The sequence below is a fragment of the Gouania willdenowi genome, chromosome 8 (genome assembly GCF_900634775.1).
Source record: "Gouania willdenowi chromosome 8, fGouWil2.1, whole genome shotgun sequence".
Taxonomy (NCBI): Eukaryota; Metazoa; Chordata; class Actinopteri; order Blenniiformes; family Gobiesocidae; genus Gouania; species Gouania willdenowi.
The window spans coordinates 30821611-30839541 of NC_041051.1; the positions used below are offsets into that span (position 1 = coordinate 30821611).

The 17931-nt window shown below is 38.2% G+C and overlaps 1 protein-coding gene across 1 annotated transcript in view; it reads left to right on the top strand.

Moving 5' to 3' along the window:
• The window catches only part of cacng2a (calcium channel, voltage-dependent, gamma subunit 2a), a 61639-nt gene extending 48332 nt beyond the window's left edge, over positions 1 to 13307 (top strand). Inside the window, exons 3-4 of the mRNA XM_028454273.1 lie at positions 9427 to 9567; positions 11123 to 13307. Of these exons, the coding sequence (XP_028310074.1) occupies positions 9427 to 9567; positions 11123 to 11658 (677 nt within the window). The 3' untranslated portion in view covers positions 11659 to 13307. The remainder of the gene's footprint in view (positions 1 to 9426; positions 9568 to 11122) is intronic.
• Positions 13308 to 17931: the final 4624 nt, after the last annotated feature.

Consider the following 17931-nt stretch of genomic DNA (forward strand, 5'->3'; position numbering starts at 1 on the left):
GCTAAAGGGGTAAGGAATCATTTATGAACTGGTTTAAGAGTAGAAGGCGGCTGGAAAGAAAGTAGTAGCAGATTTCGCCCGCCGCCTCATTTGGACAAGAGAAGGATAAATATAGCTGTTTAAAAAAAAGTACTGCAATTCAATTTTCAGAGAATCGATGTGAACCGTGATACCTATGAATCGATTTTTAACTGCCTTTCAATTAATCGTTACATTCCTAGTGATGTCACAACCCGAGGAAAATCCAACTCGCCCGTTTGGAGCTGAGTTTTTACAAAATGTGGAATAACAAGGGAGGGAGGAATTAGAACTTTTTCATCTTTGTCCCTCTGAATGAGGCTAAAGGATGTATATCACTGTAGCAAAACCATTATAAAGTGATGTTTTCATAATACTGCCCCTTTAATGGTAAAATGTGAGAAAGCTTGATATGAAACATATTTTAATAATTGTTTACTACATATGTGTAGAACTGTACATAGAACTGTAACGTGGTTCCCTAGTTTTGCGTTAAATTACAATTGACCATTTTCGTAGAAATTTCACGTCAATTATTATGGAGAAAAAGGTAACCGAGTAAAAACTGACCATCTGAACGTCTCTGCTCACGCTTTCCTGAGTGAAGTCATTAGCTGAGTGAACGCTGGCGTGAATCATAAGTAGAGCCACAGACTCTCATCTCTCTCGCTAAGCAACGAGACTCTGAGGCAGGACGAGGACGGAGCAAGGGCTCGCTAATAAATCAATGAGCCTCGATTAGCGTGACCTCCGTCCTGCACATCAGCACATTTAGGGCTGATTAGGGCCCAATGCTAATTTCCCTCTGAGGCGTTGTCATTGAAGGAGAAAGAGAACAAAGACGTACAGTATGTGTCATTGTTCACATGTGCACAAAGAGCAAAATAGTCACGTTAGCTTTAAATCCTCCGCGTCTCTCAGAAAAGTTACAGTAACTTCATTTACTGTACAACCAAATAATCAGCTGCTTGATGCAGGATTGTGCATTGTACTGTTAGTGCTATAGTGCAAACACGTCATTGGTTCAAGAAGAAGCTGCCAATCAGAAAACTTAGCCAATAACATGTTCCTAGAGTGACTGTAGACTGATTAGTCACATTTAAAATGGATTTAAAGTGTGTTTTAATAGGTTTAGAATGGATTTAAAGTGTGTTTTGATTGATTGATGTGTATTTAAAGTGTGTTTTAATGGGTTTTAGTTTGCTTTTGAAGTGTATTTAAAGTTTGTTTCAATAGTTTAAAATGCGTTGATACGTTCAGGTGTGTGGGTTTAAATGTTTTGATCGGTTTCGGTGTGTTTGATGTGTATTTAAACTGTTTTAATAGTTTTAAATGTTTTTAAACTGTGTTTTAATAGGTTTAAATGGTTTAAAGTGGGTTTTGGTAGGTTTGTGTGTGTATTTAAAGTGTCTTTATATAGGTTTGAATGGTTTTTAAATGTGTTGTAATGAGTAAAAATGTGTTGTGTTTTGTTAAAATGTGTATAAATGTCATTTATTACATTTAAAGGTGTTTTAAAATATGTTTAAAGAGATTTGTGTGTATCTAAAGTGTGTTTAAAACGTGTTTACGTGTATTTCGATGGCATGTCGGAGTGTTATTAAGGCCTAATATATTGGCTGACACTTCCCTGCGTGTCAGCGTTCAGAGTGCAGAGGCACAGGGGAGACCTCACAGCTGTCACTTTGGGCTAAAGCTAACGCTGCATGGGTTCAGCTCTGTCAGTGTGTGAGTCAGACGGGGATGGGAAAAGGACTTTAATTCTTTAAAGTCTATAATACTGTAAACTCAGTGTTTAAGAGCCTCACTAACCGCTCCATTAACACACACACACACACACACCTTCAGAGCGCTCTCTCACCTTTGCACACAGTAGAGCACACACAGCTTTGATGGGTACTTGTACTTTTTTGAGTATATTTCTAAATCAATAATTTTGGTTCTACTTAAGTACATTTAAAAAAAAAAGTAAAGTAATCCGTTACATTTTTACACCAAGCCGTTATAGTAATTTATTATTTTCATATTATAACATATAATATTTTTATATTTTATGATAAACGGTCATTGTGAAACTACAAAAAAATGAAATGACCACACAACAATCAAATGCATCACATCATAGCCGACCAATCAGATTAAATGTATAATGCATATTTTCTCAGGTTTAGAGTTCATAAATTCAGCTATGGGTCCACCATGTATTCTGGACTAGTTGCTATTCTAATTAAATATATAATTTTTTTTATTTTGAATGTTATTTTGTTGATATCTACAATTGTTTGTGCATTACAGACAACATAAATGGAGTTTTAGATATCTAATACTGTATTTGACTTACTTTTACTTCAGTAAAATTTCAACACTAACAGTACGTTCAGCTTCCTTTTGAAACGTCCGTCGTGTCCGTTAGCATTTGAGCTAATCGTCGCACTTCAGTTTGAGTTTATATCAGTTTGATGAGGCCTTATAGGTAAAGTGTGATCAGTGCACGTTCACCAGAGGACTCCATTACTATTAACGTCACGCTTTGGTCATGTCGATGCTAATTAGCCATATGTCTGTTGTAAAGAGGAAGGCCGGTTATCTCTGCCACGACTGCGAGCTGCGAGGACGTCTCCAGTCCTGGAAAAGAGAGAGAGAAAGTGAAGGAGAATGGTACGTGTGGCCAAACGCTTTCAATCCACATCACCGCCAACGTCCAAATGAAAGCTTTGACCCCCGCGCTAATAGCTAACGACAGGGACGACCTTCGCTGCGTTTCTGAAGCCTTTGAAAAGAGGCTCTCAGGAGGCCCGTGATTAGCACCGAGGTCACTGTTTTGATGTGGGTGGAGGTCAACGTCAGAAGGACAGGAACTTTGGTTTCACACCAGAAAACCAAGTCGATGCTGCTTCCACACCGACTCTCAGCGGCACACGGCACCGTTTTAATATCGCAGTTTTATCACGAGGTGATAAACTACAAACCACAGATCAGGAACTGCACTTTTTAAGTTTTTGGTTGACATTGTCTTTATGACAGAAATTAAGATCTTATGTGCTCTGAAAAAGGAACGGAGAAAATCCATCATCTGTAGCAGCTGTAAATCTGTAAGAACTTTGACCAATAGAAAAAGATGGCTTGTTTGTTATTAATCACGTCTCCCTGCTTGTTCTCGACGTGCACGAGCCCACACTCAAAGCGTGTCACCAGTGACAATTTTTACTCATGTTTTTTAACATATAAAATGATAAAGTTTAGTGTTTACTTACCGCTGAATGATATATAAGACGACGTAGTTTCTACACAATACAAGCGATGAGCTGAGATCTGCTATTGGATATTGGAGCACCAGTGCTCGTACGTGTGAGTGAGGGGCGTGGCTTTAGAGGGAGCACAGAGGGGAGAGGGCGGGTAAAAGCGCAGCACTCGGAGGATGTTACTTTCAAAATCATGCTAGTGTTCAAAAATGACTTACCCTGTCTTTAAAGTGTTTATTTTGTACAGTTTTGTTATTGGCATATTTAATTTCATGCACTGGTTTTGGCGCGTGACCCTCTACTACGATTAATCTTTGGCCCGTCAATGAAAAGATTTTGGGCACCCCTGCCATAGATTAATGAAATAACTGAAAGAGAGTTGCTGGGAACCAGTTATGAAACTGGGAGCTGGTTTCATAAGTGAGGAGCTGAACTTCCTACTTTTAGACCCTCTGTAGACTGGGATCGATGGGGTCTGCTGGGAAAAATGGGACACGTAGAGGTCTTTAAACTGGAGCTTTATTATGAAGAGCTTCGTATGCTAACAGGAGGGTTTAAATTTGAAAATGAGCTGTGCTGCACGGGAGTGTCGAGACAAAAAGTGTCCGAAACGAGAGGAAACCAACTCTTCTGGGCGTGGCTTGTTTATACGTATTCACACGGAGTCTGAGGTCAGTTAATGTAATAACTTTAAATGAGGATGAAACTACATTAAAGAAGCTTTCCTGCGGCTCTGCTAGCTTCTTTGTGCAGGTTGGAGGCTGTTTGCTTTGCCATGATTGGCACTTTTTTATTTACCACCTCTGTTATCTGTCGCTCTCCCAGCTGTCTGGAGCTGAGATGAGAGTTTTGGCAGCTGAGTTTACTTTTCCACAGATGGACTAAAGCTCACCGTGATTGATTTCAGCCAGAATGCGTTGTGCCGTCACAGTTTGCTTTGTCTGATCCTGCACGAGAGTCGCAGTGAGTCGAGTTATAACTTCACAGAGGGACGGAGCAGAGAATGGATGCTGGGTTGTGGATGGATGGGGACGGATGCAGCTCAGCCTGGCATACGACTTATTATTGAGACACAGCAGCTGCACAGACAGAGTGATGCAGCAGCATTAAAATAATGATCATAACAATTTAATTAATAATTATTGTTATTATTTTTGTATATTTATGATATTGTTTTTTTAATGAATATATTAGATACAAAAAATATAATAAAATTAAGAATAAGATCATAATAATAAATAACAATAACAATCATATTTTTGTATATATATATTCAATATTTTTTAAATAAATGGATACAAAACATTTTCAAAAATGTAAACTATATATTAATAAAAGGTTAATAATAAATCTTGTTTTAATTAGAAATAAAATGGATTAAAAGTCACCAAAAATGGTGTAAAAGTGGGTGAAATGGGACTTTAAAAACCATAGAAGTTGCATATTAGAGTGGCCAAAAACTGACAGAACAATTGGTAAAAAAGGGTTCAATATTGGAACAGTTAGTTTAAACTGACAAATAATGGGCATGACAAATTGTGAATGTGGTTAAATTGGCCAAAATATGCATGAATTGTGGTAAAAAGAGTTTTAAAGTGACAATAATGGGTCAACATATGTAACATAAAGTGGGAAAAGTGGTGGAAAGGCTTTATAAGTGCCAAAAATTTATTGAATTTTGATGGAAAAGTGACAGAAATGAGGGTAATTTAGCAAAAATGCCTCAAAAGGAGCAAAAATATGACAAGAAAAAGTTGTGAAAATTGGTTAAAATATGGCAAGTTTGGTGTTGTTGCAGAAAAAGAGTAAAAATGGGCTCAAATTGTTCTTATTCTTAGTTTCTTGAATGCATCGGGCGACCCACTCCCAGTGTCTTGTGACCTTAAGGTTGAGAACCCCTAGCGTTGAGTACATGCTGGATTTTTCTTTTTGAGATCCCCCAAACATCCAACGATCAATATCATCCAACGGCCTCCGATCCTTCTTTTGTCTTTGCAAAAGAAGCTGATGGATGAAAAGCAGCTAACGTGGAATTGTGAGTGCGGTCAACTCTCAGGACGACGTCATTTTTAATCATCCCTCTTCAGTGGTAACCCAGATCCCCCAGAATGCCCCTGTGGATCCACAAAGAGGTCGAGTCCTCTATCAATCCGTCTACAGTGTGGACAGAGAAGGACGTGAGAGACAGAGAGAGGACAGAGTAAAGGAAAAGAAACAGGTGAAGATTATAGAGGAATAAAACACTGCGACCTGAGCTCAGACGTTTGAGGCAAGGTCGTGGAAGATGAAGGCGTGACTAGGACGACGACGCGAGCGCTGAAGGATGACAGGAAGCAGAGACGTGTAGAGACGGGTCAGAGACACTTTGACTGAGGTGATCGCTGCTCAAGCATGAATTTAAAAAACACACTTCTGTGGTGGGTTTTGTTTTTGCCCTGGATTTTGTCTGAGAGGCTACATCATCACTGTAGAGAGTGATGATGTCAGAATTTTGCAGAAGTTGCACAGTGATGATGTCATCAGTCCAAGCTGGGAGCCAATACAATTTTCAAGGGGGCGCCATTGAGTCATTTTGCCATTCACATGTGCAATTCCCCCAAAATGTCAAATTTTTCGCCAGTCCTAATATGCGTACAAATTTTTGAGTTTTTGAACGTGTTTAAGCTCTCAAAAATGCGATCATTTTGCCGTAAATAAAATAATAATAATAAAAACGAGGTGCATTATAATAGGGTCCTACGCACCTTTGTGCTCAGGCCCTATTAATAAGAACTCAATTATGATTACAACAGCAACAGTTTTTATCAAATACAATTACAATTATAATTACGTCATAATTTAGATTGATTATCAATTACGCGATTAAAATATAATTGACCCCAACCCTGGATCCAGGTGCGTTGGAACAAAGATGCATCGTAAACCTACAGGAGCAGCTTTGTGCAAGCTGGCATTTTTCTGCTAGATTTATATTTATATAAAGCATGTTGGCAGAGTGCTGGAAGTTGGCACCGAGTGTCCGCGCCGTCACATTCTTCAACCTCTGCGGGGCTGAAAATAATCCCATCAGCTGTGGTGGAGGTTTGAACACAGGCTAATCTGCTGTAGCCACGTTACATCCTGAGGTTTATTTTGGATCCGAGCTGCACAGGTGCTGTTTTTTACCTCACAAACACTTTTCACACCTTCGTCAGAGCACATCCTCCTCCTCTTCCTCTGTGTGTGTTGGAGGAATCTCACACCTAAAATTCTCTTTCCCATCAACACGAGACGACTGCACCTCCAAACCTCAGTCCTACATGAAATACTCATGTAAAAGTAAGAAGTAGCTCAAATAAATAGTACCTAAAGAAAAGGTTTTGAGTTACTTTCACCCCCATATGTTTATTTTTGGTAATAAAACTTGCCAAGAGACCAAATTTTCATTTATTTTCCACAAAGGCATCTGTATAAAATGAAAGATTTGTGAAAATGTACAATTCTTTTTTAAATAACATAACATCAAGTAAATAAATTCAAAATTTAGTTCAAAATTCAAAGTATAGCTACATTTATAAATTCTAAAAGCTGAGAAAATAACCGTCATTCATGCTGTACTTTCGCAGTGCATTATGTTTAATCTGGTTGGCCGTTTGTGATTTGTTTTTTTGTTTTTGTTCATTGTATCCCCATTAGCTGCCACTGTGGTGGTTGCTAATCATTAAAAAAAAAAAAAAAATCAAGATTCTAGTACACATAAGAACAGAAAAAACTTAAGACTGTTAAAAATGTACGTAAACATTACATAAAAAGGTACATCAAGACACATTTTTACTACACCAACAAATAAATAAAAAAAATACATGATATATAACATTTAAAACTTGGTAAAAAAATAAATAAATAAATAAAAAATAGGATTTTAAAGATCTTTTAAAGAAAAGTTGGCATGTCTTTCTGGTCTTTATAGGCAATTTGTTCCATAAGTGAAAAGCTCTAAAAAAGACAGACATTTGTAAATGGTTTGTATTAGGATGTGATGCATTTGATTGTTGTCTGGTCATTTCATTTTTTGTAGTTTCACAATGTCTGTTAATCATTTCAAAACAAAAAATAATAATATAATTCCTCAGTAACGGTTGGGTGTAGAAATGTAAAAAATGATTTCTTTTAAAACATACATAAGTACAAGTAAAATTACTGATTTAGAAATATACTCAAAAAAGTACAGAAATATTATGACTTTAATATCAAAATATGACGCCTTTGATCTAAAAACAATTACGACTTTAAACTCGAAACATTACAACTTAAATATTACGACTTTAAACTTGAAATATTACGCCTTTGATCTTGGAATACTACGATTTATTATGTAATAGTGACTTTTCATGTCACTATTTAAAATTAGTTCCCATCAAAGCAACTCAATTACAGTAACGTCAGTAAATGTAATCAGTTACTTTCACCTCTGCTGAGGACACACTCAAAGTTCTTCATCTCCGTTCTTATCTCAGACGTCTGCTTTTATGTCTTTAGACAGAGAATCAATAGGTCAGCCTGGAACACTGCTCACAGCTGCACTTACAGCATCAAGGTTTGATAACCCAGGGAGAGCCTTCGCTAAACACAAGAATGTTACGTCAAAATACACGACCACATCCATCCATCTTCTACCACTTGTCCATTGCTGGTTCGTGGGGGCAGCATCCTTTGCAGGGTGGCCCAGACTTCCCTCTCCCCGGCCACTTCCTCCAGCTCCTCCGAGGTGTTCCCAGGCCAGCCAAGAGACATAGTCCTTCCAGCGTGCTCTAGGTCTTCTTCAGGGTCTCCTTTTGGTGGGACATGCCCTGAAGGGAGGCATCCAGGGGGAGCATCCTAATTAGGTGCCCGAGCCACCTCATCTTGCTCTTTTCAATGCGGAGGAGCAGCGGCTCTACTGCTAGCCCCTCCCGAATGACTGCGCTTCTCACCCTATCTCTAAGGGAGAGCCGCAAAATGAGGAATGAGATGAGCTAAGAAAAGATGAGATGTGATGCTATAAGGAAAACTGAATCATGATGAGGTGAGGTAAGACACGATGAGATAAGAAAAGATGAGATGTGATGAAACAAGGTCAGATACGGTGTGATGAGATAAAGTGAGATTTGATGAGATGAGGTCAGATACTATATGAGATAAGATGAGATGTGATGAGGTAAGGTGAGAAGGCATGAGATGTAGTGAAATGATATGTGGTGATGCTATAAGGAGAAATGAGATGTGATAAGGTGAGGTAAGACACAATGAGATAAGGTGAGATGAGATGGGATGAGGTCAGATGTTAGATACTGTATAAGGAGAGATGAGATGGTATGAGGTGAGATAATGTAATATAAGATGTGATGAAATGAGCTGCGACACAATGAGATTAGATGAGATACGATGAGATGGGATGAGGTCAGATGTTAGATACTGTATAAGGAGAGATGAGATGGTATGAGGTGAGATAATGTAATATAAGATGTGATGAAATGAGCTATGACACAATGAGATTAGATGAGATGGGATGAGGTCAGATGTTAGATACTGTAAAAGGAGAGATGAGATGGTTTGAGGTGAGATAATGTAAGATGAGATGTGATGAAATGAGCTAAGACATGATGAGATAAGGTGATATGAGACAACATTAGGTGAGGTCAGTCAAAATGAGATGAGGTGAGATTAGATCAGATAAAATAAGAAAGGATTTGATCATATGAGGTAGGAAAATATGAGATGAAGTAAGTGCTGAGGTGAAATGAAAACAGTCTCTGTGAAAACAGTGAAAGTTTAAGCATGATAATGATAACCTGACGAGTGCGGACGATGAGAGACTTTCTTTGACCTTAGAGTGAAACTCGGTCCTACTTTGACCTTGGTTTGACTTCTGAAACACTTCTTCTTCCTGTTTGTTCTTGTTTATAATTGACACCTGGAGCCGGTTCGCTGTGGAGGAGAGGCAGAGGGACAATGGGTGTGATTACATAAGGCTGGGAATCAAGGCTCACTGTGGGAAACACACAGTGTTGATGGAGTCTTTCACAGGCCTGATGGGGTGTTGATTGGACGCGCTCACACAGCAGAGGCTGAAATTCTCCTCCTTTGTTTTCCTTCTGTCGTCTCATGCTCTCATCCTTCCCCTTGTGATTCCTACTCGGACTTCCAGGTGCGGTGCGAGCCTCCAGCATCTTCCCAATCCTCAGCGTCATCCTGCTCTTCATGGGAGGCCTGTGCATCGCCGCCAGCGAGTTCTACAAGTCACGCCACAACATCATCCTCAGCGCAGGGATCTTATTTGTGTCTGCAGGTGAGTCAAAAAACAAACATCTGTCGGGTTCATGCATTCTGGATCAGTGTGAATCCTGCAGGACATGGAAAACTAAAACTAATAAAATGAAAGGAAAATAAAGAAACACAAAAGAACTTAACAGTTTCGGTAACACTTTAGTTTTATACTGTACATAATGCGGACATTATGCTGTCATTATTATGACATGACACCTGACATTAGCATGAATAGGGTGTTACAGAGGCTGTCATTAAGTGTTGTTCATTCCTCTAACCCCAAACCTTTTTTATAATTATTCATTTCAGTCAACACAGTACAGTAAAAATATTGTAGTTTACTATACTACATAACCATTTTTGAACATAACTAAATAATAAAATCTTAGAAATAGACAATATTGTTGTTAGTCTTTAAGACACATTCAATTACGTGTATAGTATACATATCTACCGTGTATTGATAAAGTATATAAATTCCCTGTAGAATTATATATAAAGATACCAGGGTAAACAAAAATCCTAAGTGCTAATGACAAATAATAAAAACAGTAGAAACAAAATGAGGTACATTATAAATCTTCTGCATCCAAAACTCAGATATAGGGTGCATAGTTTCTATGAGTACAGGTACAGTACATTGTGTAAGCACTCATTGTGTTAAACTACAACTATAGCTGAAAAATAGTTATAGCGGGTAGCTATCTCGTAATGAAAACGTCTTTCTGGAGTCTTAATAGGAATGTAATTTCCTCCATATGATAGATATCTTGGACTTTTTGATCCCAGATATTACAGGTATTGGGGTCTTGTTTTAACCACTTTAAAGTAATACACTTGAGAACTGCTGTGACGCTAACCACTTAACCCAACCCTAACCCCACCAGATCTCTCCACCTAACCCAAACAATGCCAGCATAGCACCAAAGGTGTCATAATTTAGCGAACAACACTTAATGACAGCCTTCATTACACCTTATTCATGCTAATGACAGATAATGATAGCGTAATGTCAGCCTTATGTATAAAACTTCAAATAAAGTGTTACCACAGTTTCTAATCACAAGGAGAAAACCAGGAGGCATCAAAGACAATCCACCAGCAAACACACTGTGACCAAGCACTGCTTCAGTAGTGCAGGGAAGGTAACCAGGAGGTGAGGAACACCTGAGTGAAGACAAGGGAAATCTAAACAATCTCTCTGCCAAGCAACAAAAGAAACTATAGCCCATAACCCTACACAGAGAATGTGAAGAATACAACGAGACAGATTCAGAATCAAACAGGTCAACACAAAATAACCCTCACAAACCATTTAAATGTAAAATTATGAGGTAAACATTTCTGGGCTTGTTTGCAAGTAGTTCGAGATTCTGGGCCAGTTTGAGTAACCATTGCAGCTTTGAGTCACTTTATATAAAAACTGCTAAAAAATGATCCAAATGGAGTAAATGCCATTGATCTCAAAAGTGGAACAATTATTTAATCGTAACTGATTCCTGTGTCTTGTTTTGTCTTTTGTTTCTTGTCGTGTTACCACACATCCCACCCACCCTCCACACGGTCCGACCAATCAGGCCTGAGCAACATCATCGGGATCATCGTGTACATATCAGCTAACGCAGGGGACCCTTCAAAGAGCGACTCCAAGAAGAACAGCTACTCCTACGGCTGGTCGTTCTACTTCAGCGCGCTTTCTTTCATCATAGCGGAGATGGTGGGCGTCTTGGCCGTGCACATGTTCATCGACCGACACCGACAACTGCGAATAGGAGCGCGAGCAGCCGACTACCTCCAGGGCTCGGCCATAACGCGGATCCCGAGCTACCGCTACCGCTACAGGCGCCGCTCGCGCTCCTCATCTCGCTCGACGGACCCGTCGCATTCCCGCGACACCTCGCCGGTGGGCCTGAAAGGCTTCAGCGCTCTGCCGTCCACCGAGATCTCCATGTACACGCTCCCGAGGGACACGCTCAAGTCCTCCGGCACGCCGACCGCCACCTACAACTCAGAGAGAGACCACAACTTCCTCCAAGTCCACAACTGTATCCAGAAGGACCTGAAAGACTCGAGCCACACCAACACAGCGAACCGTCGGACCACGCCCGTATGAGGGAGGAGACATAAGGAAACACCAGGAGAGTCGCTCGACCCCTGTCCAAGACGACGGATACCCGATGTTAGTAACTTTTCTGTTCAGCTGCATGACTTTTACATTGCCGTTGGTGAGAAAGTGTCCGATCGACTGCGATCCGGATGGACTGAGTCCGATTTTAGAAAGCGAGAGCTGTATTCATACACGAGGCGCCAGCTGGGAAGAGACAGAGTTTTACGAGATAACGACTTGATTTCATGGCTCCATCGCCTTTTTGCTTGATTTTTCTTCCACAAGTTGAGTTGGAGCAACGGGTCGAGCTAAGATATAGACATTTGATTTATTTTATAGAATCATTTGTTTAGTTTTTTCGCATTTAAAACTGTGAATTATTACAGTTTTTGGGATTCGGTAAGAATTACCCTAATCTGTAATCTCTAACAAAGGTACTATATAAATATATATGTATTACTTTTATAAATAAATTATTGCGTTAATAATCATGAGATACCAGATATTAACGACGCAAAAAAAGGAAAATACAAGTAAACAAAAACCAAGTGCTGTTGATAACGCGAGAAAAGACTGTTTTTCGTAACTGTTCATACGAAGGTAAAGAACAAATCCTTCAGGTGGTGAAAAAAAACAACAACTGACGCCCTCTGGAGGTGAACAGTAGAATAACATCTATTCTTTTAGTAGAACCTTCTCGTCTTTTTCTCGTCTCTCCCTCACTTCCTTTTTTTTAGGCTGGGAGTCAAAATCAGGCAGTGAAAATCATCGAGAAAACCAGAATAAATAAATTCTCAAAGCAAAAAAAATAGCTTCATTACAGTCGCAAAACAGTTTCAGATGTTTTGTTCACAGAAAATAATTTACCAAAAGCTATTTAATGAAGTAATGATTTGTTTGTGTCATGTGGAAAAGTCCAAACCAAGGCAGAGCTTTTAAACCAATGTAGAGCTTTTTCCTGTGTGCTTGTGTTTGATGTATTGGCAATCTAAAGACAACACGTGGAACAACTTTCATAACAAACAAATGACGTAATGATCGTTAGAAAGCATTTCTCAACTTTTTTTTAATCGTTTATTCTGTTCAAAGTCAAACGCCCTTCAACAGTGACTATATTATTATCCCACGCCCTGATTTCACAGACTCCTGGAAAGATAAAAATGGAAAGTGACAGAGAGAGAAGGAAAAGAAGAGGAAGCCATACACAAAAATAAAAACAAATGTTTAAAAATGAAATAGTACACGAGAAGCTACGTGACTCATAATTTCAGAAAATGCATGCTTTTAAATTACAGCAAATCTGCTCTTCAGAAACTTACGTTTTAAAGGTAAATAATGACAAGGGGAAAGTAAAGTGTTACTTGTTTCATGTATTTATTTATTTTTTCATTTATTTGAGTTCTTTTTGCTTTTGTGAGACAAAGCAGACATTGAACAAAAAGCTTTTTTATATATTATTTCATTATTTCTATATGAGTTTACAAATAAATGTGTGTATTTTAATTTACTAACTCACACAGCCTTAGCCATCTCTCTGTCTTTTTTGATTTTTAATGTAACGTTCAATTTGAAAATTAAATCTCTTAAAGGTGCCAAAACCGAATGACCCTATACTTGGATGCATCAAGTCCTGATGAATAAAATACCAACCCGAAGGGGGAACAAATGTGTTTGTGTGTGTGTGTGTGTGTGTGTGTGTGTGTGTGTGTGTGTGTGTGTGTGTGTGTGTGTGTGTGTGTGTGTGTGTGTGTGTGTGTGTGTGTGTGTGTGTGTGTGTTTCTGTCACATGTTTCTGTATCAGCACCTTCTGTTTATCCTTTTCCAGCACTGACACTGGCCTGTGTTCCACATGGATGTGTTTGCAGAAAGTTATTGATATGAATCATTTCATAACAACTGTAGTTACTCATTTGCAAAAAGAAAGAAAGAAGCCCTTCTCATTATTTCTCATGAAGTAAAGACATATATTGTTTATATATATATGATATCTATACTGCTGAAAACAAGCCTATTCATTGTTGTCTTCAGTTGTGGAAATATTTATCTTTTATTCACATTAAGTTACCACGTTTTTCACCAGTGGGCTGTATATTAAAAAAAATCAGGCTTTTTAAATCACACATCACTTGTCAATACACTTGATTTTTAATGCTGAAACTAATTGGAGAATACAGCGAAGTGTAAACCATGAAAGCTAAGTCATTTAAACAATAAATAATATTTTAGGTTTAGCTCATTTAGCTTGTTAGCTCTTTGATATACATTCAAAATTGATTAAACACCTTAAATATCTTTCTATACATTTCTAAATGGAGTGTAAACCATTGTTTATTATATCAGTATTTTATTAAAAAGGGTTAGCTGTTCTTAGCTAATATTAACTAGCTTGTTAGCTCTTCGTTTACATTCACAATTCTATACAAAAAGTAATAAAAACACATAAAATAGATTAATCTATACATTTCTATTACCATAGTGAAGTTAATCTGTTATATTAGGAAAGATAAAAAAGTATTTTTTTTTAAAATAGATAAGCTAATCTTAGCTAATCAGTAACTATCTTGGTAGCTCTTTTGTTTTAACATTGAAAAGTTTACAAAGAAACCTATTTTCTGAATTAGTAAGATAATCTTAGCGAATCAACAACTTGATAGCTTGTTAGCTTATAGTTTACATTCAAATATATTTTATTTATTTTTTCAAAATTCTAACCCAAAACGCTACTTATCTAATCTTTTCACCCATGTTTAATATTCCCCCAAATAAAATGTATATCAGCTTATTTGATATTGCAAAATTATTGATTTTACTTTGCAGTTAGATTTCTGTTGTCCACTCCAGTAATTAACTCTTTAAATTTCAAAATAATAATGTTCTATATATATATTTTATATTGTAAGTTTTTCTTTGAGCCAAGGAATTCATGAAAATGTAACGTTGATTGATTACTTCAAAATTAGCCACTGATTGGACTGATTGAAGTTTTTTTTTTTTTGTTTTTTTTGTTTAGTTATTACTCTATTTCTATTTTAAGGTGAAAAAGTCGACTAAATCAACAAAGCTCACAGCTTGAGGGAAAAGATCGTGGCTACGATGGTTTGAGGAGCTTTAAGCAAAGAAAGGTCGACTTTTAATAAAGGTTTGATCAAATACTACAGCAGGAGGATAAAGAGCTGAAGTCCAGATTATCCACACTAAAGGTTGCTTGATAAAGGGAAATTGAGGTCAATGCAGAAGTTTTAATGATAAAAAAAAGTGTCCGTGAGTGTTGAAGGAGACTCAGACTTAGAGGGGACTATAGAATAGACTATATCAGAGGTTTTTCCAACACTCTTGTATCTTTTCGAGAACTTTTTTAGGAATGTATGTAAAGCAATACAAACATCACATATCAAACATATGATCTATATTATAGTGCAGTGGCTGAGGCTAAAAAAGACCTCCGATTAATGAAATACCACAACCAGAGGTATAGCAAGTTGAAAACGGTTTCATTTTGACCGTGAGGATGTTTAGTTTCTGAAAAATAATCTAGTAGTCACAGCTTCTGTGTACAACATGTAAAATTAACCCTCTTGTTTGCCGTGAATCACAAAAAAACATACAATTTACAGTTTTTCTTTAATTTATTCCTACCAAACATCATTATTTGGATTTATTTGAGATAAGAAACCTTCAGCGTTATATATCAAGGTATTTGAAGAACTTCTGAACACTTTATGACCAAAAATATATCCAAAATATAGAAACTTTCAGTGGATTTTACAGGAACATGAGAAAACTTTCTCATCTGGTGAGAAAAACAATGGTATAACTTGGCGTAATGGGTGTCATTCTCATCGTGTGTAAAAAGTGCCACAACTTGTCAAATTAACCATTTATTTGCAGAAGGGTAAAAAGCAGTTTTGTTCTTATTTCTTGTAATGTGCGACCCGTTATCCAACCAAACTTCATATGTAGATTTATTTGACGTAATTTAGACCTTCCGTGATACAAATCAAGGTCGTTTAAGTACTTTGGAACAATTTATGACCAAAAATATACCTAAAATATTGAAAATTTCAGGGAAGTTTACGGAAGTTCGTGAAGTTTGCCGATAATTGTGCATCCCTGGTTTTATCGTGTTGGGTTTTGTTACAAAATCTCCCCATCAATCCCACTGATGACCTTTGTGTGACTGCAGTGGAGGAGAACGAGCACCGGTGGACAACATTGTGTGTGTGTGTGTGTGTGTGTGTGTGTGTGTGTGTATTTCAGAGTTTATCTGAAATGTGTGTGTGCAAACATTAAATGTGCATGTCGGGGCCTCTCACTGTGAGTTTGTGCTGACCACACAGCACTTGCTGACTGCGCTCACCGCAGGTTATTTTTGGTTCACGCAGAGTTGAGTGACAACTCAGAGCTCCGAGCAGGACCGAGCGGCCCGCTGAACGAGGAGGATGAAAAACCCAGTGGAGCAAACATAGTGTGAGACGACACGTTCACATCAAGTGCTGAAACAGGAGGCCCAGAAGATGATGTAGTGGTAGTAGGTATGGGAGGGATGGAGGGAGCACTGGATGCTCTGCCCCCTGCTGGAAGAACACGAGAAAAGGAATAAAGAAGTGCTTGGGTGGCCAAAAAGTGTGAGCTCAGCCCTGGAAACACTGTGTGGAGATACGGGCCTGGAATACTGATGTTCCAGTGCAGAGGAGCAGGAGCCGCAGTCTGAGGGACACACACTGATGGTGGACTGTCCTCTGCACGAACAACAGCCAGAAAAACACCTTCAGTGAAGCAGATAAAGGCCAAACGTGAGGTGCACCATTTAAAAAGTCTAACCTAGATGATAAATTAACTATAAAACAACAGTACAATTATTCTCATGGAAAAAAACAAGACAGAAAAGGACCCACATGTTTTGCAAAACGAGTGACAACAACCAGAAAAGAAAAAAAACAACAGCAGAGAAAACACAGCAATAACAATGTAAAAAAAAAAACAAAAAAAAGTGAAACAAGACAAATTAAACACAAGGTGTAAATCACTGGTTTTGCTTCAAAATTACATTTAAATGGATCCACTGTCTTAATATACATGTCAAACTCAAGGCACGGGGGCCAAATACGGCCCTTTGGAGCATCCAAATTGGCCCACAAGAGAAAGTAAAAATGAAAATATTAGTCATTGTGTAAATTATCTCCAGTGATAATAATCTGTTTTGCTTTTTTTTTTTTGCATAGAATTTCTTTATTTCTCTTCTTTTTTTATTGTTTTGTTAATTTTGGGGAGGATTGGTGGGAGGAGCTTTATTGATGTTAAATAAATATGTTGATATCGGTTTGGATGCATTATTCTGGATATTTTAAATTAATAAATAGAAACAGCTTCACTCTATGAACGTAACACTTTACTTGAAGTGTTATACATAAAGGCTGACATTACGCTGTCATTATTATGACATGATGTCTGTCATTAGCATGAATAAGGTGTCATGTCGACTGTTATTAAGTGTTGTTCATTACCCTAACCCGTAACCCTACTAGATCACCTCCATCTAACCCAAAAATGCCAACATAGCTCCAAAGGTGTCATAATTTAGCCTGGTAGCCTCTTTTCCTTTGATTTAAATTCAAACCTTGTGATATTTGAGGTTATATCAGCAATTAGAGGCAAAGGGGAAAGTGTTGTAAATGTGCTTTTAGTCCATTTTTGGAAATGTGTAGTTTTTTCACCACGGCAGACGACGTCACTAACCTTCACCACCGTTGATTATTACGTCACCTAGTGGAAGTGTGTCTGAATGTCAAAACAACGTGATCGCCTTTCCCTAACTCCTTTAGGAAGTCTCCTAACACCTTTCCTTAACTCTGTGATGTCAACCATGGGGTTAAGGAAAAGTGGATAGGAAAGGAGATAGGAGGGAATATTCAGACTCACCCTCAGACTTTAAAAATGGCAGTGGGCGGAGCATCTGGACGCCACTTTCAGCCATCTTAGTTGAACAAAAACCTGCAGATCTTTACTTCCATATCTTTCTTTAAAAACTAAAAAGCCTGAAGTCCACATTTGTTAGACTTCAGGGTCCTAGAGGTCAAAGGTCTCGGTCCTCTGAGGAGATCTGATTGGCCTTTGTGAGGAGCTCTCAGAGCTGCTGAGGAGAGTGACTATGACTGCAGCTCATCATTACCTGCCTGTGCTCAGGAGGCCAGTTATGTAAGTTATGTAAAAGCTACTGCAGAGGAGCAGAGGTCACCACCGTCACCGCCTCTGGATCGGATTATTCTGATTACGTAAGAG